Source organism: Notothenia rossii (assembly GCF_949606895.1).
Source record: "Notothenia rossii genome assembly, chromosome: 10".
Classification (NCBI taxonomy): Eukaryota; Metazoa; Chordata; class Actinopteri; order Perciformes; family Nototheniidae; genus Notothenia; species Notothenia rossii.
In genome coordinates, this window is record NC_136908.1 from 43,027,291 (window position 1) to 43,054,323 (window position 27,033).

The 27,033-nt window shown below is 44.4% G+C and overlaps 2 protein-coding genes across 4 annotated transcripts in view; both read left to right on the forward strand.

Annotated features, from left to right (window-relative positions):
* The window catches only part of etv6 (ETS variant transcription factor 6), a 40,179-nt gene extending 22,713 nt beyond the window's left edge, over positions 1-17,466 (forward strand). For all 3 annotated transcript variants that reach the window (XM_079654334.1, XM_079654335.1, XM_079654336.1), the window contains 6 exons: positions 4,817-4,981; positions 11,869-12,003; positions 14,952-15,533; positions 15,654-15,796; positions 16,762-16,862; positions 16,958-17,466. In XM_079654334.1, the coding sequence (XP_079510460.1) occupies positions 4,817-4,981; positions 11,869-12,003; positions 14,952-15,533; positions 15,654-15,796; positions 16,762-16,862; positions 16,958-17,060 (1,229 nt within the window). In that variant the 3' untranslated portion in view covers positions 17,061-17,466. The remainder of the gene's footprint in view (positions 1-4,816; positions 4,982-11,868; positions 12,004-14,951; positions 15,534-15,653; positions 15,797-16,761; positions 16,863-16,957) is intronic.
* A 748-nt stretch (positions 17,467-18,214) lies between these two features.
* The window catches only part of LOC307022373 (chemokine-like protein TAFA-2), a 153,318-nt gene continuing 144,499 nt past the window's right edge, over positions 18,215-27,033 (forward strand). The window contains exon 1 of the mRNA XM_079655166.1: positions 18,215-18,520. The gene's annotated coding sequence lies outside the window, so the exon portion shown is untranslated. The remainder of the gene's footprint in view (positions 18,521-27,033) is intronic.

Here is a 27,033-nt window from a genome sequence, read left to right on the forward strand (position 1 = left end):
TTTACAGAGGAGGGGCAGTTGTTACAGGGGAGGGGCAGTTGTTACAGTGGAGGGGCAGTTGTTACAGAGGAGGTGCAGTTGTTACAGAGGAGGGGCAGTTGTTACAGAGGAGGTGTAGTTGTTACAGAGGAGGGGCAGTTGTTACAGAGGAGGGGCAGTTGTTACAGTGGAGGGGCAGTTGTTACAGTGGAGGGGCAGTTGTTACAGAGGAGGTGTAGTTGTTACAGAGGAGGGGCAGTTGTTACAGAGGAGTTGTTACAGAGGAGGGGCAGTTGTGCAGCAGTGAGTGTTAGCGGGACGTCCACAGCAGGACGGACCTCATTAACTCGTCTGGCTTCTGTACCGCAACAACGAAACAAGATACCAGTGATCTCCTCCTCCTCCTCCTCCTCCTCCTCCCTTCATTCATCTCAAGCGCTCATGAGTTGCCTTGGCAACTTGTACGCGCTGTATGTGCATGAGCGGGGGCCTGAGAAGCCCACAAAGTGAACATTATGTGTCATCAGAGAGGATTAGGAGCCCACGGTTTAGTCAAGGGCTCAGGATCCCGCTGCTGTCGTGCTGGAGGGTTTTATTCAATAAAAAGCACACACACACACACACACACACACACACACACACACACACACACACACACACACACACACACACACACACACACACACACACACACACACACACACACACACACACCCACACACACCAATTTAAATATGCTTTCATGATCGAATCGATGCCTTCAATACAGGCAGAGACTGACAAGGAGGACTGAAATCGACTTTCTTCCTGTAACCTGTAACACATCTGTAAAAAGATTATTTGACAGAAACCAGAAAGAACACATTGACCAGCTCACAGAGGTGTGTGTGAGTGTGTGTACAGGTCTGCTGTTCTCCTCTCAGTGCCTGACCAGGCCATCCATATGTTCTCCACCTCTAAGGAGGCACATCATGCCTGTTCCCCCTGGCTGCAGTGCTTCAGAGAGTAGTCCTTCTTACGATCAGATCTGTTATAGATCGCATTGATGTAAGATACGATATAAGATCCAGAAACTCATATAACGTGAATGTGACTCAGGTTTAAAAGCTGAAATCAGATCGGCTCCGACAAGAGAGCTTTGTAATTCACAAACACAACTGTCATAGTTCTGGCAGCCTGAAGAGCAACGTTGGCATGGAAGAGGAAAGAAACCCGTCAACACAGAGAGAAATACGTTTTGTTGCTCACTGTCAATTTAGCTTTGTATGAAGCGAGCACATGGAAAACGCATTCAGATTGAAACACCTGAACGGCTGTAGCAACATACGTTTTAGATTTACAAAGCTTCTACTTGGAGTTTCCAATGTCTGTTGGAATATTTTATGACTTCATCATCTTAAATAAAATAAGAAATCTTCACACAACATCTTGTATAAATGGTTTGGGGCCAGAATAGGTGTAACAGTCAGGAGAGAGGGGCTGAAGCCTCTGCCTGAGTATCTGTTTCCCTTCCTGTTTGACTTTCCTTCCTCTTTTTGCCTCGTTCTCTAGTCCTTTAGCAATAGCTGTGTTCCTCTGCTCCTCCACACTCTGCTCTACTCTTCCTCTCCTCTTCTCCGTCCTGCTCTCTTATAACAAACCTCCCGGCGTCGCTCTCTAACCTTCCCGACAGGAAGTTTCCTGTGCTGAAACAGAGTCCACGCTGGATTGCTTCCTGCCAAAGTGCGTTGTGGGACACATTTGTTTGTGCCCCCCTCCTCCTCCTCCTCCTCCTCCTCCTCCTCCTCCTCCCCTTGGTGCTTCCTCCTCTGGGCTCTGTGCAGATGGCCGGGGCCGGCAGACCGGATCTCGGAGGGGTTTTGGCAGAGCAGCACCTCTCTGGCTCTGGAGAGAGCATACCGCAGCCATGACCCCCTGACCCCGGCTACACTGCTGCCCCCCCCCTCCCTGGCCTCTACACTCTCAGTCAGCCACGAGAGAGCATCATGTACAGCTGCTGATTCTAAACTGAAAGAAAGCCAGTCATGTAGTCGGTCAGGAGGAGGTCCAGTTATTACGAGAGGTATTTCAATGTGTTCTCTAACTACTGATAAGTTGAGCATTTGAAACTGGTAAGGTGCAGACCTTTACTTTGACCGAAGGAATTCATGACAATAACAATCAGGGCAGTTTACATTCCCCCACAAGCTCAGGTTGATTAGCATTGGAAAAGCTACATGACAACGTCAATAAACCACACCCCCGCCTCGCAAAGACTGGAACCACATCGTATCTATGGTTACTTTTAGCATCTATTCATGACCACACAGATATATTCAAACGTTTTAAAGGCATATAGTTCCCTATGTGCCCTCCACCAGCTCCTGTGGTTGTGGAACACCTTAATCCCGTTCCCTACACTTTCTGGGGTCGTCTGCTGACAGGCTGAGGGTCGGAGCCTGACGGGCCATACGCCGTGCTTCAGATAACCCTAGCTTTCCCGCCTTATCGGCAGCACCCCGGCCACTATCTGAGCACAGAGCAGGAGAAGGGAAGAGGAGGAATGGGAATCTAGACAGGGTTTCATTTGATATCGATTGCACTCTGTGAAACTTCCTCGGTTTGACGGGGGGGGGGGGGGCGGCACAAGGTTCCTATTACTTCTGTAACAGTGACATTGGCGGCCAGAGATAACAGCTGTCAGACTCCCAGAGGAAGTGTTTGAGGCTGTGATAAGTGAGAAGTAAGGAATGAGTGCTTCTGCTGCGTGTGGGTGTCATGGATTCTGAGCGCAGACACACACTGCTGCGAGTCTGCGTGTGTGTGTATATGTGTGTGAAAGAGAGAAGGGGGCGGGTCTGAGACAGGCTGTAAATCTTTACACTAAGAGTGCTAAATGATTCCATGAGTCAGCAGTTTCTTTGATATGCCTAATGAGATAAATAAGGGTAGAAAGATGTTTAATGTGATGCTTAAAAATATACTTCCTGTTAGGTCAGACGATATCAATAACATCACAGTCCCAGTCTCAGTAGTTGGGAATTAACCTCTAGGGTCAAAGGTATCAAACCAGGTGAGGTTTTGTTTGACCTAGCATTCCAATTAGCATCATCCTGGACCTATCGCAAAAGCAATGAGATGTTTACACAGGATTTTGGATCATTGCAGAACATGTGCAAACAACAGTTCATGATATGAATACGTCCTGTTCAGCAAGATGATCTTAACAAATAATCCCGACTTTTCCTTTTCTCGATGAGTAGGTCCAATCATCAGTAAGTAAAGTGTCCCCGACCGCATTTGTAGTCTCATTCTTCCGCCTTTTAAAAAAAGCAAAAGCTTCAAAATTCCCACGTGGGTTATTTACTGACATACTTCATATCAAAGAGTATTGAGCTCATGGGTTGAGCTTGTGTTCATCACAGACCCGACCAAAAGCCAAGACACATTGATATTGAGAGGAACTAGAAGTGCAAACTGCTGACTCACCCTCTGTTGTTTGATACTCTGTTTGCTGATAGGGTGAAGTAAGCCGTATCACTACACTTGCTTTTCTGATAACATTATTCCTTAGTCCTGAAACCTCTTAGATTAATAGCACACAGTTTTATTTGGCATAGAGTTGAGTTTTTGTTGATGAATGCGCTAACACACAGACATGAGCTTAAAGGATTTCAATTCATTGAAAAACATAATTCAAATGTAAAGATGATGTGCAGGTAATGTAACACGGACCACTGCAGTACAGCTTAGACTCATTGGATCAACAAATACAAACCTTTCATTTAAATGTAGCTGAAATGCTTGCTGGTCAGTAGGATACCCAGTTCCCACGGTGACAAAGGGAAATAAGAGCTCTCTCCCTCCACCCTTTATGCTCAGACTAACACAGAGTGTGTCCTCTGGAGTTCAGAGGGAGCAGCACAGTTCAGGATGGATTAAATCAAATCACACTTTCTTCTTCTTTGATCCTGCTGATTTATTCAGTATTCTTCCCTTAACCTATCATCTCCTCATCTTTTATTCTCCCCTCCTCTCCCGCTCTGACTCTGTCTCCTCCTTCATCTTTCCCCTCCCTTTATCTCTGCTTATACGTTCCCGTAATCACTCACTCCTTTTGGCTTTTATCTCCACTTCCTCAATATCCTTTTTACTGCCTCTGCCTCCTTCCTTCCTCCCCCGTGCTTCCCTCCCTCCCTTTCACCCTCCCCTCCTTCCTGCCTTTGCTTCTTTTTTTCCTTCCTCACCTCAACCCCCCCATCCTTCTGCGTCCCTCCTCTGAGCTCATCCTTTTTTCTCTTCCTTCCTTCCTTCCCCCGTCACCTCCACTTTGTCGCTCCTTATTAAAACCCTCACTCGAAGACATGCTGCTCCAAAAACAAGTTAAAAAAATAATTTAAAAAAAGTGATTTTGCTTGTTATAAGTAAAATAATATGCCAATTGAACTATGGAGAATTAGCTTGGTAAGACTTCTTGAAATAAGATGGGATATTTAGAGAAGTCAGATATTGTAATCAGCTGGGAGAACTTATGTTGAACTATATTTTACCAGCTTGAGGAGATGTTACAAAAATAAGCCACACATGCTCAAAAGCTTTTTGTTTTCTGATGTTTTTCAAAAATCAAGTAAGATTATTTTCTTAAAACAAGATGCTTTCAAGAGTCTTTGACTTAAAGAGATACTTAAGATGCATTGTCTAAAAACAAGAACCTATTTCTCACTACATTGTTACGCCCCAAGTTATTATGTCTTATATCAAGTATAGGGACATATTCTGACTAGAAGTTAGACAAATATACTTGTCCAGATTTGGAGTGCTGGTAGTGTGGTCTCACCCCCCTGCTCTGTGTCTCCAGGCCTGCAGCCGGTGTTCTGGAGCAGGGAGGACGTGGCCCAGTGGCTGCGCTGGGCGGAGAAGGAGTTCGCCCTGCGGCCCATCACCAGCGGATCCTTCCAGATGAACGGCAAGGCCCTGCTGCTGCTCACCAAGGAGGACTTCCGCTACCGATCCCCCCACTCCGGTACTGTCCTCTTTCCACCTCTTCAAGAACAGTATTAGGATATGACTCCTGCCCGAAACGCTTTACAAATGAGTCACTCTCATTGGTTGCATTAGATTGTCCAACTAGATAGAACAACACAGGTATAAAATACATGAATCAATGTTACAGTGCAGTGTGAGATATATATAGTTCAAAAAGAAAAGTCTTCATCTAATTTACAGTATTTTGTTAAAAAAAGAAACACTTTTTCGAGAACGCTTGAAAATACGCGGTGCATTTATACATAGAAGCTTCTTTTTCTGAGGTGAAAAAGGACACATTCGGACTGTTGGGACTAAATCATGTTGGGAAATGATAGCTGGGGTTCCTCGAGGATGAATAAACATCTGACCCCTGATCAGCTTTGCCATTTGTAGTTGAGGCCAATATTATAGTTTATTTCTACATAAAGAGCTGGGGGGTGGGGGGGGGGTGTGTGACAGTAGGGAGGCAGCTGTCACAGCCGGGTGCTAGGGGAGGAAGTAGGGGACGGTTGATCAGGAAGTACAAACCAACCTCAACTGTAGCCATAGCAACGCTAACGGGCTGCAAATAATACTGAAATGTTTTCCTTTGCAGAGTTTTAGATTCCCTTATTAAAATGAAACGGGATTCAGTGTATGAGTGTGTGACGGCTGAAGTCAGTGCTGTGAGGCTCAGGGTGATGTGATGTTGATATAGTCATCATAAGAGAAAGTGATCAGCATTGTGATATATCAATATAGACATTGGATAAACACTACACAGTATGGGATTTACGCATTTGAGGTCATTTACAGTCCAAAAAAGTGAGGGAATGAGGATTAAAAATCAACATATAATTAATGCTTTCAAAAAAATGAATTGATGAAATAAAGAATCCACAAACAAAAGCATAATCAATCAATCAATCAATCGAACTTTATTTATATTGCACTTTTTGAGATAATCAAGTACAATTAAGAGTTTTTCACGAATTATTGTTAAAGGTCATAACGATCATCAGTTAAGTGTAAACAAAAAAAAAGTGAAATAAATGATAAAAACGCTGATATAATTAGAAGGCATGCTCCGATCGCCAATTTTGGGGCCGGAATCAGTATCGGCCGATACCGATCCGATCGAGTGGGCGAGGCCTATGGGAATCTTCCATTTAAAGTGATGTTTTTAACTAAGTTAAAGGGGCTCATTCACTGGAGATTCCACAAACAACAATCAACATAATTATTCAGATGAAGTACATTGTTCAAGTTTACATTCACTTTGGATGATGGGAGAACTGAGCGGAGCGCTCTCTCCCACTCTCTCCCTCTCTCTCTCTCTCTCTCTCTCTCTCTCTCTCTCTCTCTCTCTCTCTCTCTCCTGACAGCCTGTCAGTATCTCATGCAGCTCACTGATCCAGTAATGAGTGACCCGACAGTGAAGAATAAACATATTTATAACTAGTTTAGCTTGTTCCAGAGGTAGGTAAAATAGCTAAGTGTGTTAGGTCTAACTCTGACGGTACGTCCAAACAGCAGCGTTAAAAAATCTTGGAGGTGGGCATATCTGAAGCTTGGGGATTTTTTGCAAGCAACGCGACCAACAACCAATCACATGAATCTTCCGCTCCCCTGCTTGCGAGCAATGTTAAATCGAATTAAACTGGATATAAACTCCCCAAACAGGCGAAAACATACCAGTTTCACCCACTGTCTCTGCCACCTCCCTCCATGCCTGGTTCCTCCGGTTTGTATCCCGGTAAGTAAATAGGGACTGGTCATAAAGAACCGGGTGATTTGCTACCGCAATAACTAATTTCTCCTCCATTTTGTTAGGAATATAGAAAATGAACTGCGGTATGTCCTGTATGTTCTTATTATACATCCATGGGTATGTCACTCCCAGCTTACACGCGGTTTGATTGGCTAGCGCTTGAACTGTCAGATTTGCATAAATGGGATTTAATTGGCTGATGCTTCCACCTCAGCTTCAAAATTTGAACATTGCTCAACTTTTGAAGCCTGAGATGCCTGGAAATCTCCGCTTTGCTTCCCATAATGCAGTTCGGCGAAAAGTGAGGCAAAGTGACGTAACCCCATTCAAAGTGAATGGGCAGAAGCGTTGGAATATTTTTTTAACGCTGCTGTGTGGACGGGCCGTTAATGTGTGTTTTGCTCCGCTCACCGGTCCGTTACAGCGGGCGGAGCTGCAGGATTTCTGCTTCACACACGTTGCATACTGCTATTTCACTGTCTTTTTCGGACACCTTCAAATAATGCCAGACTGGTGAAGCCATTTTGGCGAGCTTGTTTTGCTGCGCACAGAGAAAAGTGTCATGTATTTTACGTAATGTGATCGACTCTCCTGATCGGCCTTTATAGGGAGCACCTATAGATTGGCAGAGAGTGAATATCGGCAAATAACAATCGGTGGCCGATCGATCGGAGCATCCCTGCTGATTAGTATAAAATAAATAATGAAACCAGAGAAATAAAACACGACTTAAAAGCTCAACGGAACACATAACAAAAGTAATGCATACATGATGCATACATCAATGTTGCTCAATTATCAATATATATTAATCATTAATCTTTTTCTATGACTTTATAGTAAGCTGCAAGATCTTTTATCTAAATAAATATATATGTATAAGACGTTTATTTTGCAGTTTCTTACCAACATCTATTTATTTATTTATTTGATAATGCATTTGTATTTATATAATACAATTAAACTTTTAAGTCATTTTAAATCCTCCCTGAAATGGGAAGTAAACTGGAAGTGAGTTAACATGATGTTGTGAGGATGATGTGTCCAGCTGTCAGCTGCTGCTGTTTCTCTCTGTAGTTCACATCCTGCTGCAGCTCTGTGGGGACGCACCATCACATCTCTTAGTATCTGTCTTCACTCGTCATGATGTCAAACAGAGCATTTGGTGGTAGAATGCATCAGCACCTGTAGAAGTTCGGACACAGTGATGTCTTGAAGCTGAACACAGAGAGGAGAGAGGAAGCTGAACACAGTGAGGAGAGAGGAAGCTGAACATAGTGAAGAGAGAGGAAGCTGTGAGGCTAGCTGAAGCTGAACACAGAGAGGAGAGAGGAAGCTGAACACAGTGAGGAGAGAGGAAGCTGAACACAGTGAGGAGAGAGGAAGCTGAACATAGTGAGGAGAGAGGAAGCTGTGAGGAGGGAGGAAGCTGAACATAGTGAGGAGAGAGGAAGCTGTGAGGAGAGAGGAAGCTGAACATAGTGAGGAGAGAGGAAGCTGTGAGGAGAGAGGAAGCTGAACAAAGTGAGGAGAGAGGAAGCTGTGAGGCTAGCTGAAGCTGAACACAGAGAGGAGAGAGGAAGCTGAACACAGTGAGGAGAGAGGAAGCTGAACACAGTGAGGAGAGAGGAAGCTGTGAGGCTAGCTGAAGCTGATCACTGAGAGGAGAGAGGAAGCTGAACACACTGAGGAGAGAGGAAGCTGCACACAGTGAGGAGAGAGGAAGCTGAACACACTGAGGAGAGAGGAAGCTTTGAGGCTAGCTGAAGCTGAACACAGAGAGGAGAGAGGAAGCTGAACACAGTGAGGAGAGAGGAAGCTGAACACACTGAGGAGAGAGGAAGCTGAACACACTGAGGAAAGAGGAAACTGTGAGGCTAGCTGAAGCTGACCACAGTGAGGAGAGAGGAAGCTGAGGAGAGAGGAAGCTGAACACAGTGAGGAAAGAGGAAGCTGAGGAGAGAGGAAGCTGAACAAACTGAGGAAAGAGGAAGCTGTGAGGCTAGCTGAAGCTGAACACAGTGAGGAGAGAGGAAGCTGAGGAGAGAGGAAGCTGAACAAACTGAGGAAAGAGGAAGCTGTGAGGCTAGCTGAAGCTGAACACAGTGAGGAGAGAGGAAGCTGAACACAGTCAGGAGAGAGGAAGCTGAACACAGTGAGGAGAGAGGAAGCTGTGAGGCTAGCTGAAGCTGAACACAGAGAGGAGAGAGGAAGCTGAGCATAGTGAGGAGAGACGAAGCTGTGAGGAGAGAGGAAGCTGAACACACTGAGGAGAGAGGAAGCTGTGAGGCTAGCTGAAGCTGAACACAGAGAGGAGAGAGGAAGCTGAATACAGTGAGGAGAGAGGAAGCTGAACAAACTGAGGAGAGAGGAAGCTGTGAGGCTAGCTGAAGCTGAACACAGAGAGGAGAGAGGAAGCTGAACACAGTGAGGAGAGAGGAAGCTGAACACACTGAGGAGAGAGGAAGCTGTGAGGCTAGCTGAAGCTGAACACAGAGAGGAGAGAGGAAGCTGAATACAGTGAGGAGAGAGGAAGCTGAACACAGTGAGGAGAGAGGAAGCTGTGAGGCTAGCTGAAGCTGAACACAGAGAGGAGAGAGGAAGCTGAACACAGTGAGGAGAGAGGAAGCTGAACACACTGAGGAGAGAGGAAGCTGTGAGGCTAGCTGAAGCTGAACACAGAGAGGAGAGAGGAAGCTGAACACTGAGGAGAGAGGAAGCTGAACACAGTGAGGAGAGAGAAAGCTGAACACAGTGAGGAGAGAGGAAGCTGAACACTGGGGAAAGAGGAAGCTGTCAGGCTAGATGAAGCTGAACACAGTGGGGAGAGAGGAAGCTGAGGAGAGAGGAAGCTGAACACACTGAGGAAAGAGGAAACTTTGAGGCTAGCTGAAGCTGAACACAGTCAGGAAAGAGGAAGCTGAGGAGAGAGGAAGCTGAACACAGTGAGGAGAGAGGAAGCTGAGGAGAGAGGAAGCTGAACACAGTGAGGAGAGAGGAAGCTGAGGAGAGAGGAAGCTGAGGAGAGAGGAAGCTGAACACAGTGAGGAGAGAGGAAGCTGAGGAGAGAGGAAGCTGAACACAGTGAGGAGAGAGGAAGCTGAGGAGAGAGGAAGCTGAACACACTGAGGAAAGAGGAAACTGTGAGGCTAGCTGAAGCTGAACACAGTCAGGAGAGAGGAAGCTGAGGAGAGAGGAATCTGAACACACTGAGGAGAGAGGAAGCTGAGGAGAGAGGAAGCTGAACACAGTGAGGAGAGAGGAAGCTGAGGAGAGAGGAAGCTGAACACAGTGAGGAGAGAGGAAGCTGAGGAGAGAGGAAGCTGAACACAGTGAGGAGAGAGGAAGCTGAGGAGAGAGGAAGCTGAACACACTGAGGAAAGAGGAAACTGTGAGGCTAGCTGAAGCTGAACACAGTCAGGAGAGAGGAAGCTGAGGAGAGAGGAATCTGAACACACTGAGGAGAGAGGAAGCTGAGGAGAGAGGAAGCTGAACACAGTGAGGAGAGAGGAAGCTGAGGAGAGAGGAAGCTGAACACAGTGAGGAGAGAGGAAGCTGAGGAGAGAGGAAGCTGAACACAGTGAGGAGAGAGCAAGCTGAGGAGAGAGGAAGCTGAACACAGTGAGGAGAGAGGAAGCTGAGGAGAGAGGAAGCTGAACACACTGAGGAAAGAGGAAACTGTGAGGCTAGCTGAAGCTGTACACAGAGAGGAGAGAGGAAGCTGAACACACTGAGGAAAGAGGAAGCTGTGAGGCTAGCTGAAGCTGACAGCTGTTTTGACGTTTTCATGCTGCTGGCTGTTGGCTCTGTTGTCAGTGACATCAGTGAAAGCGTCATTTTGCGGAACAGAGCAAAACTTTTGGCGTCTGTATCCTCCTTTTGGGGAGTGTAAGCGCGCACTTCCCATCAGCCCCTGCTGTGAGACATATTTACTTTATAGAAGCTCCGAGAATGAAACGTTGACTTTATGGAATGTTTTAACTTCACTGTGTCGCAGGCTAAATCACAGCAGAAAGTTCACACATGAGAAATGTAGAGCCTAAAGTGTGTTCCATAGATCAGTCTGACTAACTGGAAGCTTTCTCTGTTTCCTCATTTCCTAGAAATTGTGATTCATACTGATATTTCATAAGCCCATTGGACACATGTGAAGACTAACACTAGCATTTTCAATCCAGAATCAAAGCAAACTTTAAATAATAAAGTTAAAACCTTGTTCCACACATGCAGCATATACAAATATAATGTAACAGTTCAAGGAACACAAGTAAGAAAAAAAGTGATGGTAATAACATAAGTACAGTACAATAAATAATCATCCAAAAGTTCATGACAGTTAACCCTCTTAGTAAAATCAACACATACGACGACAAGAATCAGGAGGTGGAATCTTTCCCAATAATGGAACTCCACAGGACAAGGAAGTGAGAACTGAAAGGTGTATGTGTGTGTGTGTGTGTGTGTGTGTGTGTGTGTGTGTGTGTGTGTGTGTGTGTGTGTGTGTGTGTGTGTGTGTGTGTGTGTGTGTGTGTGTGTGTGTGTGTGTGTGTGTGTGTGTGTGTGTGTGTGTGTGTGTGTGTGCGTGCGTGCGTGCGTGCGTGCGTGCGTGCGTGCGTGCGTGCGTGCGTGCGTGCGTGCGTGCGTGCGTGCGTGCGTGCGTGCGTGCGTGTGTGTTCCATCACTTTCTTCATGAGATTCATTTCCTTGTTATTGTAATATCACGGCCTCTGTACCTGGGCTATGTGTTGACTGTAAATGTTTGTGTGTGAGAGGCCACACTTCTGTTAATCATCGGCTCCACTTCCTGCTCTGTGTCTGCGCTCTACTACTCTCCAACACTTAAAGGGCAGCTCATACACAGCCACGGCCCATCTACCTGTGTCAACATCCACTTCATGTTGTGCAATGCCTCAGCTCTACAGGTGTTGGATTATTTAAGACATGTTTTTCTAATATAAAGTGTTGCCATGGCACCCTGTCCAGTAAAGAACCCTGTAATGTGGGTCTGTCCCTCAGAGGCTCTTCCATTATTGCTCAAGCCCCCTGCTGCCTGGAAAGCAGGAGCAGAAGAAGGGGAAGTTCTGGATGACGCTACATGCTAGTGATTCTAACCTGTGAGCTTTCCTCTGCAGGGGACGTCCTGTACGAGCTGCTGCAGCACATCCTGAAGCAGAGGAAGCCCCACGTCTTCTACCCCTCCGCATACTTCCCCGGGAACTCCTTCCACTCGCTGCCGGAGGGCGCCTCGCAGCACCTCAAGCTGGAAGGTCAGTCCCATAGACGCTGCTCTAATGCATAGATTTCATATTTTTATATTAGCCTCTACAATCAATCATTATAAAAATATATTCCATTACAACTGTTGTAATCAAATCATCAAACAAGAAATTAAGAATAAAAAACACTTCAGTTAAAGCCAAATTAAAAAGGTGGGTCTTGAGTTTGCTCTTAAAGTACATACAGTTATGATGCCTCTTGTGTTTTTGCCTCTCATAGTGCTTTTAATTCCCTGATAGGTCTAACATTAAGCTCATAGTTACAGTTTACTCCATGATATTGATGTTATTTGAATGTGTCCTCCCTGTCTATATACACAAGGTAGTCTCAATATGAAAAACTCTTCACTGTTGTAAAGCTCAGTTGGTAGAGCTGGGGCCCATGGTCTGGTGTTAGGACCGCGACCGGAGGACAGGCTCCAGGCTGCTCTGGGACCAGTTCCTGCGTCTCATTCCCTCCGTCTCCCCGTCAACACTGTGTCTTGAATAAAAGCACTCGTTTCCTGAAAAAGTATTTAAAAAAACACCTCAACGATTGCATTCCAGTACCCCACCACTGCTAAACATCCCCTCAATAATAAACATATCATTACATTTACACATAAAAATATCAACGAAATCTGATTATTATGTTATATAATATATTCCTCAAGGTAGAATTGTTGGCAGAGCTGATTAATTGTACAGGTGTACCTCTGAGTGTATATAAAGTAAGCTTCCTTCTTCATAATAGCAGACACTGTTAGATTCATATTAGTTTAGTTCTAGTTGGAGTTAACTATAGTTTTTATTATGGTAAATATGGATTTAGTCATCAACAGTCATCAACAGTACTTCCCCATCAGCAGTGATGCTGCTCAGAGTAATATGAGCCAGCTATAGCTAGGCCAATTTGATCATATAATAGCAGATATTGTCTTACATCATTCCATAGTCATCAGTCACTTGTTCAACATTGTAATTACATGTATATAATGAATCAAATTGTATGTGAGTATTTATAATAATGGCAATTGCAATACCAGACAAGGTTGAATGTTCTGCAGATGTCCATAGGAACTGCATACGGCTTCTTTTTGAACCGCTTGTGGAAAGTTGGGGATAAGGAACAACAACACTTTTAATGAAGGTAAATGTTAAATGAAACCTTACGTTCAAGGAAGTAAAGACAATGCTCAGCGGGTTGTTTTGGTGTGAGGAAACATGACACATCAACCATCTGATGGGTTGGAGCAGTATCTCCACCTGTTGGCAGTAAAACCTGCTCCACAAGAAAGTGCAGCGCTGTTTAAAGGAGCTCCGAACAACTATTCCTCACTGCCGTCTTCATGCTTTGAGTGCCTCTCTGCAGACGGGTTTTTACAGTGCCTGTGATTCAAGGAACCACTGCCAACTCAACCCGAGAACCCTTCCTGAAACTCTCCACAGCTAATGTGATCCGGTTCTCACACTAACCTGCAGAGTATTAGTGACACCCAGGCTGCAGTCGAATTAAAACATCCAAAAATCAGCTCCTATCGTCTTTCTCTACCCACTAGTCCTTGACCTCTGTGTGAAACGTAACAGGGTTAAGGAATAGTGGATAGGAGAATTCAAAAGGACTTAGGAAAAGACGACCGGGCTTCCAGAGAATCTGACAGCACTGACACTATCAGACGTATTAATGACGCACCAGAGGATGTTCTTAATGTGCATCTGCTGGGAGGAGACTACAGTTCTCTGTAAAGAGGACTACTGGAAGACATCTAGAGACTTTGCACCGTGCTCTGATGGTGTTGTTCTATGCTTTATGAACGTGGACAACAGAGATATATTCTTCATTAGGAGGGAACTGAAATAAAAAAGTAAAGTCAAACGTATTGTTGTCACCATCCCCAAAAGTTTAAGAAACCCCACACAGCTCAGTAAACTCTGTGAAATGTTGACATTATTTGATCAGTGTTAAAGTAATGTTCATATTTCTCCTTTTGATTTTAATAGTGTTGAACGTAAATAAAGAGCACTTTGGCATGTTATGGTATATGTTGTAAAATGCTTAATAAGCACCGTGATCCATTTAATCATACATTTGACATAATTTTACTATAGTTATTGACAAATCAATGTCTTCATTACTTCAATGTTGCTCTTCTTTAAAGTAGGGAATACTTGCCAACAAAATGTGCTGGAATAAAAATATAAAGTAGCATAATGTGAAAGTACCTACATTTTTACTCATGCACAGTACTTGAGTAAATGTACTTAGTAACATTCCACCACTGCTGACAGCCAGCATGTGATCACTGTGGGCACACCTTTCAGAGCAAACACAGAGAAACTATTCACACACAAATCATCATTTCCTAGAGCAGAAGTGATGTCCAAAAAAATAAAACTATTGAGTTAATTTCACTGAAAAGAAGACTAGAGCCGGGCAAGGTGGAGGGGATGTCTTTTCAGAGGGGGGGGGGGGGGGGGGGGGGGTGTAAGTGCTTCCTGAACCTGGGTTCAACCAGAGGCAGGCCTGTAGCACTCAGAAGGCCCAGCTCTCTGCTGCCCCCTTCTGCCCTGCGTCTTTCATCACACACTGTCTAATATAATGCCAGGCACAAAACATCATGGCTTTATATATTCTCCATAAGCTCAAAGGAAAAATCAAGAAGCAAACACGAAATTCACAAATAAAATGTATAATTAAAAAATAAAGTAAAAGCATCAAAGAGTTAGGGTTTAACTTTTTAACTATTTTTTATTTATATTTGTTGGTGCATTCCTATTTCTCATGTACCTATAGGCTGCTCGTTATGAAATACACAACAGTAATGAATCAATTTACCAGTCTTGGACTGTGTATAAAATAAACCAAGGATCAGAATATTGCTCAACAGAAACTCTTCACCACTGGCTGTCAGTGTGTGAGCTGCTGCTGTGTTAACCTCGTGTTGTGATGTTCTCCTCAGACACGGTACGACGGGCTCCTCGTGGCTCAGAGCCCCTCCCCCAGCACCCCCCGACCATCGAGCTGCGCCACCGCGCACGCTCCCCCCACCTTCAGACTCCTAGGCGGTCCCCTCCGGAGCCCCACCCCCCCCGCACAGCCACAGATGACCACCTGCAGACCTTCTCTCAGCTGCCCGACAGCAACCACCACCCCCAGGAGGAGATGTACCCCCTGTCAGTGTCCCCCGCTGCCCCCAACGGCCGCTGCCTCACGCCCCGAGACCCCTGCCCAGGCAGCCCCGGGGGCCAGGAGGCGGGCCCTCCTCGCGTCATCCAGCTCATTCCCAGCACCATCATGAACCCCCTGCTGCTCAGCCCCAGCAGGAGCGGCGGGGGGGCCGCCATGGACTTCAGGCACAGCCGCGGACCCTCGTCTCATGCGGCGCTGGAGAACGGGCGGGAGCTGAAGGGGCAAAGCATTCACCCTCAGATGTCTCTGTCCCAGCAGCAGCTCCTGCAGGAGGAGGCACTCTACAGGAACCACGTCATCATGCCTGTGTCCCCCCCCGAGGAGCAGCAGATCCCCATCGGACGCATCGCAGGTGAGATTTACCTGTCAAAGGTCAAAGCTGCTGTTTCACACATGTGAGGAGACACTTCAGACCTCATTCATTTATCACTTACAGCAAAGCATGGTGGGTTAAGACGTTGTGTGTCCTCAGACTGCAGGCTGCTGTGGGACTACGTCTACCAGCTCCTGTCAAACAGCCGGTACGAGAACTACATCCGCTGGGAGGACACGGAGAGCAAGGTGTTCCGCATCATGGACCCCAACGGCCTTGCCAGGCTGTGGGGGAACCACAAGGTAAACACACACACACGCACGCACGCACGCGCGCGCACACGCACGCACGCACGCACGCACGCACGCACACACACACACACACACACACACACACACACACACACACACACACACTGTGAGGCTTGATAGAGAGTTCTGGTGATTGTTCTGCAGAACTTACCTGGCTGGAGCGGGTTATTTTCAGATCTTTTCAGAGCCGTATAATATATATAATAATATAATATGAATGTTGCCACTGGATGAGGCCATGCAATGACAGGAGCACACAGACTGTATGCTTGAGCTGAACTAGATATGGCTTTTATTATCGCCGTCATGATGTAAGTCTTCCTGATAAACACCTTGGAAGAAGACTGTGACGTTGCTTTTTAGGGAATTTGTTGAAACTAGTATCGGTAGAACACACTTCAAAATGACTTTGACCGTAATAGAAGGCTGCACTGATCAAACTGTCCTATATTTAACGGACAGTTCCCCCCAAAATAAACAACATCGTTTTCATGTATCTAGGTTGTTTTGGTGTGAGGCTGCTCGTGGTGGAGATATTGACTTCTCTCTAATATAATGGAGTCAGATGGCTTCAGAAGCCATGACCCTGTTATTCAACATATTGCACAGACATTGTTGGGAGTAGTTTATGTACAAACTATTTTCTTTCTACCACATCAATGCGCAGAAAGCAAATATCCTAGGTAACTGGTCTCTGGAAAGAGGTTAAATGTATTTCGATCTAGCACCCAGTGCTACCCTTTCCCATAGTTTTAGAGAGAAGACTGGCTGATGAGTATCACTGCAGGTGAGAGGTATTTCTGGGTGAGCAGAATTGATCTACCATGTCAAATGAAAGGTCTGCCCCCATGTGACAGCTTTAAATGACAGAAAGCTCATTAAGAAAAATCGAATTTTGCATCTCATTATTATTATTATTATTATGAATAACACTGCTGTTGTCTTCCCCCTAACAGAACAGGACCAACATGACGTACGAGAAGATGTCGCGAGCACTGAGACACTACTACAAACTGAACATCATCAGGAAAGAGCCCGGACAAAGACTTCTGTTCAGGTAAAGCCTCTTAAAGACAGAACCATCATCAGTTTGTCTAGTTTACAGCATCAATGTGGATAAATGAGCCGTCGTTTCTGTGTGGCGTCCCTCAGGTTCATGAAGACCCCCGATGAGATCATGAACGGACAGACGGAGCGGCTGGAGAACCTGGAGTCAGACACAGACGAACAAATCTACATCAAAGAGGAGTGCTGAGGAACTCTGGGAAATGGAGTTTATGAACTTTTTACTACTACAGCCGCTGATGCCTTTCAGAAGCAGCGTGAACAATCGCCGTGGAGGCTCGCTCTATCAGTCACACTCAGAAAGACTCAACTGTTTCTCTTCATTGCCTTAGGAGAATATTTTACAGAGTTGATAAATAAAAGGGCATCATGTGTTGTGATTTCCTGATGGACAGAGCTGAGAGACTCTCTACGTGTTCCCCTTTATTTCCAAATGAACTGCAAAAGCCAATCACTCTGAGCTTCTGTCACTTTGATGATTTTAATGTCTCCTCACCTGCATTATAAAGGAATTGTTGCTGTTTGTAAAAAGACAATTGGGTGTGTGCGTGTGTGACAGGAATGTTTTCACAATGGAATAAACATTTTTGATTAAACTATGTTCTCTTAGAGTGGAGTATGTTTAAATGTTACTGAAGGTTAATGACCACCCTTTTTCAGTGTTTCCTGTTCCTCTGCAGGAAGGTGTCAGGAACAGGCTGGTGTAATACCGGAAGTGTCCACAGGGAGGCAGTACTGCACTGTGTCAGTGAGAAGAGTCTGCTGTCATCATCAGCATGCTGCTGCTCTAAACACTGGAAGATGTAAACAAGTCATTTTGGGAATGACTTGCTTCAGATAGAATTGCTCATCCTATGTCAAATTATCACTTAATTGCAATTTCAGATAAATAATTCACTGTATCCCAGCAGCTGGACTTTAATACAACATGTTGCTGTACCACTTCCTGAATGAGGAATTGTGTCTCTGGTTTTATTGTGTTTTGTGTATTCATTTTTTCCTAAAACAGAGCCTTAAAGTTTTATGATTATGTAGTTTGTGAACACCATAACATCACTTGTTTTTTTTAATTCTCTTTATCATATCAAATGTCATTATGATTGATCTTCATTCATTTGCAGGGGATAACGGAAACAACGCAAACTTGTGTCAGTGTCAGTCCTTGTGAAAACATGTTATACCCTAACTCGCAGGATTCCTTGACAGTAATCAGATTACTTTAAGGCGGGAGCGACTGCGTAGCGGCGCTGCGCCCCGGAGTCTCATAAAGTTAGCGCGCGAGACTTGGAGCGGGCAGACGGAGCTAGGCGGCGGAGCGCGCGCTGCACAGAGAGGAGCGTGAGACATTAATATTTCATCTCCGACTGACCACACACTGAAGCTGAGATACAGAGTCAGCAGCTGTCGGGGGACACACCGGTAGACAGGCGCGAGGTGTGGATGCACGAGACCCGCGGACATGTCCACGCTGTTTCTCGTGTCTGATTCTGACAGAGCCCTTTGATTTCCTCCTCAAAGAAAGAGGCACCACTCCTGAATTTTCCCACAAATCCAGGACCAAATGTCTCCCGGACCACCCCGTGGATTGTAGCAGCCCCCCCGATGCTTTGAGAGGCGTTCAGGTGCGGGACGGGAGTGGGACAATTACAGGTAAGCGACCCCGGCGCGAGGGTATTCTCTGTTAGGAGTTTCTGAAAGAAACTCATTCCTTGCACGTGCTTTATTTCGCAGCGCATCAGTCTCCATCTGGAGGGAAACACCTGACAATTAGAGCAGATTCCCCTCTGTCACTCACATTCACCTGGGTAAAGCACACATATATTTTTCATTTTTGTTGTAACGGATTGTTATTAAAACAGTTGAACGTATATGCACTCTCTCCTACTGACAGACAGCTGCAGTCTCTGATGCAAGTGATTTCAGACTTTAATTGATATCATTATTTAATGTAAGCTTCCCCTCTTAGAAACATCACCATCCACCATCCTGTGTGATACCAACAGTTTTTTAGTTCATTTAAGTTAAATACAGTTTTTCAGTGAGTCAACCAGTTAAATTGACTTTATTTCACCAAATCATGAAGTCCGACTGTTTTAATGAAGTCCTTGGAGGCTAGATAAACACCCACTGGTGTTTTGGATTCAAATATCTCTCTTTTGATTCAACTCAGCAGAAGTACAGTGAGTAGCAGACTGCTGTCAGGAAGTGTTCTCCGGTATTATTCAGGGATGGATTTGACCTCTGAGGATGAACTCTGAGGACTCTCCTTCGTTCCATTAGCTTCCTCCTCTTTCCCCTGCCACGCGGTGGTTCAACTCAAACATTTTGAGAGGAGTTTTTTGCATTTTGAGAATAAAGTTAAAATGTGTACAACAGAGGTCAAAGTGTATGCGGTGATGAATATAATAGTTGTATTTATTTTCAAACGTTACATTTTCAATACTGAAAGTTAAACATATCTATATTTCAAATGTATTCTCTTAAGGCCAAAAACAAGAGATGTAAAAAGATAAACACTTCCTCTGATTTCTTTTTTCCCTTATGTCTGGCCATAATCGTCTTTCATAGTTTTGCTTTTAAGATTAGCTAAAATGTTACAAAGACTTTCATTATTTTCCCATTATACAGAAAAGAAGAAGATATTTAGTTCCCATTCATGTTGACATCTTATTGACCGTGACTCAGGTTTTTACTTATAATGAATAATTGTACATTTGTACTGTGTGTGTGTGTGTGTGTGTGTATGTGTGCGTGTGCGTGTGCGTGCGCGTGTGTGTGTTTAGATGTGACGGGTGTCTAGTGATTGTGTGTTCCTGCCCGCTGCAGATGAAATTGAACTTGATACTGGCATAAATCATGTGTCCTTTTTTAAAGATATTTGTGTTGCATGGTCTTGTTTAATAAAGACTAAAGCTATACAAAAAAAAGAATCACTTACACAGAGAACGGTGGCCCCTCAGTTAGACAAATCAAAAATATAGTTTAGATCTATTTCTAAGTAGCCTACGCAGTTTTCCATCTCTCGTAATTTTTCTCATGAGCCCTCCGACATATCTTGTGAACCTTTAGAGGACCGGAGTACTGTACATAAAAAGCTTAAACCAAAAAAAGTTGGTTGTAATATCAGTCACTCGGGACATTTTTTCTGCATAATTACCTTTAATTTTTATGATTTAAGATCAGAACTGCTCATTATAATAATGCTAATATATTATGAAAGCAATTACGCATGCATGGAATGATATATTATTGAATTAGGGTGAAGAGCGAGCAACAACCCTGCCAAACACACAAAACCATTGGGGAAACGACGGGCGAAAGCACTGAAACACACATTACAACACGCACACACACTGGATTCTAGCAGCTCCCCCGATGCTGTGAGAGGCGTTTATGTGCGGGACGGGAGTGGGACAATTACAGGTAAGAGACATGCACTTGACCCCGGCGCGAGGGTATTCTCTGTTAGGAGTTCCTGAAAGAAACTCATTCCTTGCACGTGCTTTATTTCGCAGCGCATCAGTCTCCATCTGGAGGGAAACACCTGACAATTAGAGCAGATTCCCCTCTGTCACTCACATTCACCTGGGTAAAGCACACATATATTTTTCATTTTCAGTCTACCATTTTGTTGTAACGGATTGTTATTAAAACAGCTGAACTTATTACATATAAATGCACTCTCTTCCACGGCAGTCTCTGATAATGTGCTGGTCTGCAGGTGATTTCGCACTATATATATATATATATATATATATGTATGCAGATGTACAAAATGATAGAAAAAGTGTATACATAACAAGAAATAAAAAATATAGACAGAAATATGAATATGAATGTAGTTAATGTATAAACATAATGAGAAGTAATGAATATAAACTTATATTTATAGAAATATGGTTTCAGTAGGCCAGCTGAAAGTAGGCTGAATTATTATACATATTTACGACACAAACATGAATAGAATTTTTATTTATGGTCTAAAATCTAATATGTTTTTTAAATAGCCTGTATAAAAAATATAAAAAAATGTACAGGAAGTCGGTCATTTTGAATTTCGCCCTCCGTACTTCAGAGATCTTCTCGGGATTTTATCCGATCGACTCCAAATTTGGCGGGTAGCGTCTCAAGACGTTGGGGATGAAAAGTTTGTAATTGTTCACCGCACGGTGTAGTCGTTATGTGGCGTCCATTTTCACGTTCGCTCGATCCTAGGCAATCCCTCGCCATGGAACATGATGATGTCATAACTCCAACTGACATACTCCGAACGCCGCCAACCGTCACATGATGGTTAACACTGCGGCCCTGAACAGCTCTAAGTCAAATCTGAGGTTTTATCATGTGGCGTTACCATGCAAACGCATCCCTCGCCATAAAACATGATATTGTCGCAACTCAAAGGAAAATCTTCCAAACGGCACCAGAGCTCAGATGATGGTTGATGGTAACTTGTGAGTTTTCCTCAAAACTTCACATATTTTCTAACGATGCAGATCACAAGCAATCTAAGCCTATTATGGGGTGTCATCATATGCCGTTGCCATGGCGACAGATCACTCGCCATCAAACACAATGTTTATGTTACTACTGTACCTCCCATGTACATTGTCCGATCGGCCTGAAACTTCGAGAGTCCGGAAAGCATCTGAGCGATGTCGACATGCGGACAACAGCAAACCTGCGTGGAGCATCAAAGCCCTGCTCATCGCTGCAGACTTAATTATAATTATTATTGCGATAATTGTTATCACTCTAACCTTGCAGCTGGTAAAGTGGGAGCTACTGTACGATTTAACTTTATACCGTATACTGCTGCTAGCTTTTAGTTTTTATACATTATTTTAACTTTGATAATATATGATCATTTTTTTGTTGATTATATAAAATAAATTACGTAATACGTGCCTCTGAATTGTAGTGGAAAAGTAAAGCACTTTATTAAAGTACTTTAGTAAATGTACTTAGGGTTTACTTGAGATGGCAAATCCGGATCCTTTTACGGACTCAGGGAAGGGAGGAAACCGGGAGAGGGCAAGGAAATCGGGAGTCTCCCGAGAAAATCCGAAGGGTTGGCAAGTATGCCCCACGAGTCTGCAGGAAGTGAAGGAAGTTCCCTTGATTCAGTGAGTGAAGATTTGCGAATCTGAGTCTGCTGTTGACTCGTGCATGATGAGTCTGCCTGGATCTCGGGATCTCTGGATCTGCTACGGTTACGGCTCTGAGTCCGCACAAGTCTGCAGGAAGTTTCACTGATCCGCGTTCACTCCCCTGGGCCAAACGATAACTTCTGGCAGCTATCCTACTTGCTAAAGGCTTGGCAGATGGACTGGGGTACGTTGTAATGTGATATTACTAGTGCTGTCAAGTTAACACGTTAATAACGCCAAAAATGAACGCCACTAATTATTTTAACGCGATTAACGCATGTGTAATTGTTGTCGTTGGCCGCCCCGTAGTTTTAGAGCTCATCGAGTTTAAAATACTATCTACAAGCTGATGCTGACAGCCCCGCTCCTGCCGTCCGCTTGCGGCAGACCACACTTCAACGCTCACCGGCAGGCACCAACTGGCCATCGGGAGGACTGTGTGTGTGTGTGGCGCGAGCGAGCGAGAGAGAGAGAACGGGCACACCTTGCATGTATTGTTGTTGTTGGCATCTGGTGCTAGCTAGCTGCGCTAACGAATATAAGGAGCTGTTTCAATGAAAACAGAGGAGCGACATTTCGCCGACAACTGCGCCGAGCGCTTGACTTTATGCAGGTAGCCAGACAGTGGGACATTGTGGGAAAAGTCAGCACACTCAGCACGGATAGTGCAACATGATTGCAGCGTCCAGGCAGCTCCCGTTAGAGCATATGCCTTGAGTTGCACATAGCTCCAACGATCCATCACAGTGTCTCTCCACACACACACACACACACACACACACACACACACACACACACACACACACACACACACACACACACACACACACACACACACACACACACACACACACACACACACACACACACACACACACACACACACACACACACACACACACACACACACACACACACACACACACACACTTTGTATTGTATTATTGTATTGTATGAGAGAGGTTCCAGGTTGAATTGAGGCGGATATTTTGAATGTTCCGAGGTTGTTATGTTTAATATTCATGAGAATATTTGTCATTGATCAAATGATAATAAACAAACATTTGCATAAAGCATATTTGTCCACTCATATATTGATAAGAGTATTCAAAACTTGAAAAATATTCCTCTAAGGAACATTTAGAACAGATAAAAAATCTGCGATTCATTTGTGATTAATCACGATTAACTATGGACATCATGCGATTTATCGCGGTTAAATATTTTAATCGACTGACAGCCCTAGATATTACATGTTATAAGGAGAGTAGCGAGTGACACAATTTATAGCTTAAATTTGTACGTCACCAGGTGTAGGACTCAAAGGACTTGGGTTAATGGAGAGGGGAGACTCATTACTAGGAACCGGGTTAATGATCCGGGTGAATCAGGACTCACCCATCTCTAGCAATTACTACATGAGGTCACACGGCTCAGAACTAAAGCTTTAGTTCCCCCACCATTCATGATCAGGCCAGACCTCCCCCCCGCTCCAGCTGGGAGACCTGGTGCCGGCTCTCTGGCCAGTAGCCAATGTCACCTTTTCTCCCAAGGGTCACATGACCTCGCTCTCCGGCTGCCTCGCATTGATCTGCAGCGATGTCCTGAGGCATTTTGTTCGTGTAGCATAGCAGCAGGTACGCAGATCTATTTAATAGACATGCTGCGCAGAATCTAATGTTTATTTAAAATGTGAATGTTAGAAATGAAGTTCAAACCTACCGAATTCTCTGTACGGCCCTAATTCAACATAATCTGAATCTACGAAAGTCACACACACATCCATCACACACACTCCACCAATAGAAACACATACTGTATATAGATAGAATGGGAGGGATGAAACCCTCTTTAAATGGTCACACATGCAGAGCACACAGCACACACAGTGACATGTGTTCTCTGCTTTTAACCCATCCTAGTACTAGGAGCAGTGGGAGCAATGGGAATGGGGGGGTGTCCGGTGCCTTGCTCAAGGGCACCATAGCAGGGCCCAGGAGGTGAACTGGGACCTCTCCAAGTAGCAGTCCACACTATTCAGGTCTGGTCGGGGACTTGAACCGGCAACCCTACGGCTCACAGTCCAAGCCCCTATACTGACTGAGCCACAGCTCTACATTGGCATTTAACACAAACTGATGTTGGACCAACAGAGTGGTCCAACATGTTCTTAATTCCCCAGATTCCAGACCATTCCCAAAAGATAACCCAGGCTCAAATATATGTAATACTTCTTTCACCAATGAGAGGAAACGTTGCTCTAAACATTTGACATGGAGTTCTGCTTTCTTAGTAAATGATTTGGAGGTCTACATGTCTTGCTGTCTCAGAATCCTCCTCTGCAGAGACACCCCAGTCCGTGTAGTGCGTGATCATGCCGTACTCCACCCTCATCCACACTTCAGTCAGCTGAGATACTTTTTGAATGCAGAGGGACGGAAAGGAGAAGAGAGAACAGGAGAGAAACTGCACTGAAAAAAGCATTAATACGAGTTGAAAAAAATTAATTAGGTTAAACTTTCAACTAACATTATACAGTTATGTGAAATCTGTTAACATACATTTAATTAAAATCACAATTCAGTGTTTTCAGTGTGGATAAAACATTGAGAGGGATTATACCATGTTATCTCTCCTGCAGCTTCTTCCTGTGTGGCCATGCGCCGTCACGGAGGATAAGTCCAGTCTCCAAAAGCCGCTGAACACACCAACACACACTTCGCAGAAACATCTCTCTTCCCCACTCTCCCCCCACCCCCCCTCCTCTCACACCCACCCCCTCCCCTCCATCTCATTTCGATGGCTGTCAGTTTGTGCAGAGCTGTGGGCCGTCGGTTCTTTCATGATGTTAGCCAAACCCATCTGGGACTCAATATCCTGTTTACCAGCTCTCAGCACTCTGAAAACCACAACAGAACTGAGCCCGGCAAAGTTCACAAGTCATTACAGTTTGTTCAGGTCGCGCCAAGGTCGCAGGGTTCTCCGTTACTGCGTCTTCACACAGCACACTGTGCCTCTCACACACACATGAATCATGATGTCATGTCATGCTTTGTCAGCACAACCCTCAGAAACCAGGAGTGAAAAACAGGATTCAAACACAATAGTTATGACCTAGTTCATTTAGGAAATCATTACCTGTATTTCACAAGAGAAGATATGCTTTATGATCCCACATTTTGGTTACAGCAGGATGTTAAAACAAGACATTGCACATCATTTGAAAAATAAAGAAACATAACATATAAACATCTCAGAATATAAAATAAAACAGAAATAAGAAGTTGACGTGAAAGATAATATCTAACAGATCTGACAAATAGCTCATCTTGAACCCTCCTCCTATCACCACCTTGCAGGGGACGGAGATTGAATCTGTGTAGCAGTATAAGTATCTTGGAATTATAATTGACAATTCACTCTCTTTTAAATCACACATTGTGGAACTCTTGAAAAAATTAAGAATAAAATTAGGATTTTTCTTTAAAAACAAGTCTTGTTTTTCCTACACTGAACAAAAATATAAATGCGACACTTTTGTTTTTGCTCCCATTTTTCATGAGATGAACTCAAAGATCTAAAACATTTTCTATATACACAAAATAACCATTTCTCTCAAATATTGTTCACAAATCTGAAAAAATCTGTGATAGTGAGCACTTCTCCTTTGCCGAGATAATCCATCCCACCTCACAGGTGTGGCATATCAAGATGCTGATTAGACAGCATGATTATTGCACAGGTGTGCCTTAGGCTGGCCACAATAAAAGGCCACTCTGAAACGTGCAGTTTTGCTTTATTGGGGGGGGTCTGGGGGGGGTCCGAAAACCCTAGGGTTAAACCCTAACCCTAACATGTCACCCTTTAAGCATGTTTGGGATGCTCTGGATAGGCGTATATGACAGCGTGTTCCAGTTCCTGCCAATATCCAGCAACTTCGCACAGCCTCAGGGTCTGGGGGGGTCCGAAAACCAGTCAGTATCTGGTGTGACCACCATTTGCCTCACGCAGTGTAAGACATCTCCTTCGCATAGAGTTGATCAGGTTGTTGATTGTGGCCTGTGGAATGTTGGTCCACTCCTCTTCAATGGCTGTGCGAAGTTGCTGGATATTGGCAGGAACTGGAACACGCTGTCGTATACGCTGATCCAGAGCATCCCAAACATGCTCAATGGGTGACATGTTAGGGTTAGGGTTTAACCCTAGGGTTTTCGGACCCTCCCAGACCCCCCCAATAAAGCAAAACTGCACGTTTCAGAGTGGCCTTTTATTGTGGCCAGCCTAAGGCACACCTGTGCAATAATCATGCTGTCTAATCAGCATCTTGATATGCCATACCTGTGAGGTGGGATGGATTATCTCGGCAAAGGAGCAGTGCTCACTATCACAGATTTTTTAATAATATTTGAGAGAAATGGTTATTTTGTGTATACTGTATAGAAAATGTTTTAGATCTTTGAGTTCATTTCTGGAAAAATGGGAGCAAAAACAAAAGTGTTGCATTTATATTTTTGTTCAGTGTATAAGGCCAAAAAGAGACTAGTGTCTGCAACCTTCCTGTCTGTGCTGGATTATGGAGATGTGGTTTATATGAGTGCATCTTCTCACTGCCTTCACTCGCTGGACACCGTCTACCACGGTGCACTGCGATTCATCACAAACCTCAAATCCTTGACGCACCACTGCAATCTATACACTCGTGTTGGATGGTCTTCCCTGACCACGCGTAGACTGAAACATTGGCACATCCTTATATATAAGGCTATTCTTGGTGCTCTTCCCCCTTATCTAAGGATGTACATAAATAGAAAATGCACAGGATCCTATCGGCTTCGCTCCGAGAACTTTTTCCTTTGAACTGAACCAAAGATCCGTACTGAACTGGGGGAAAGGGCGTTCAGTTACGCTGCCCCTCAGGCTTGGAACCTGCTTCAAACTGAGTTGAAACTCAGAGAGCTGGTCTCATTAAACAAACTCAAAGCAACTTTAACTGACCTTGAAGCAGGCCACTGT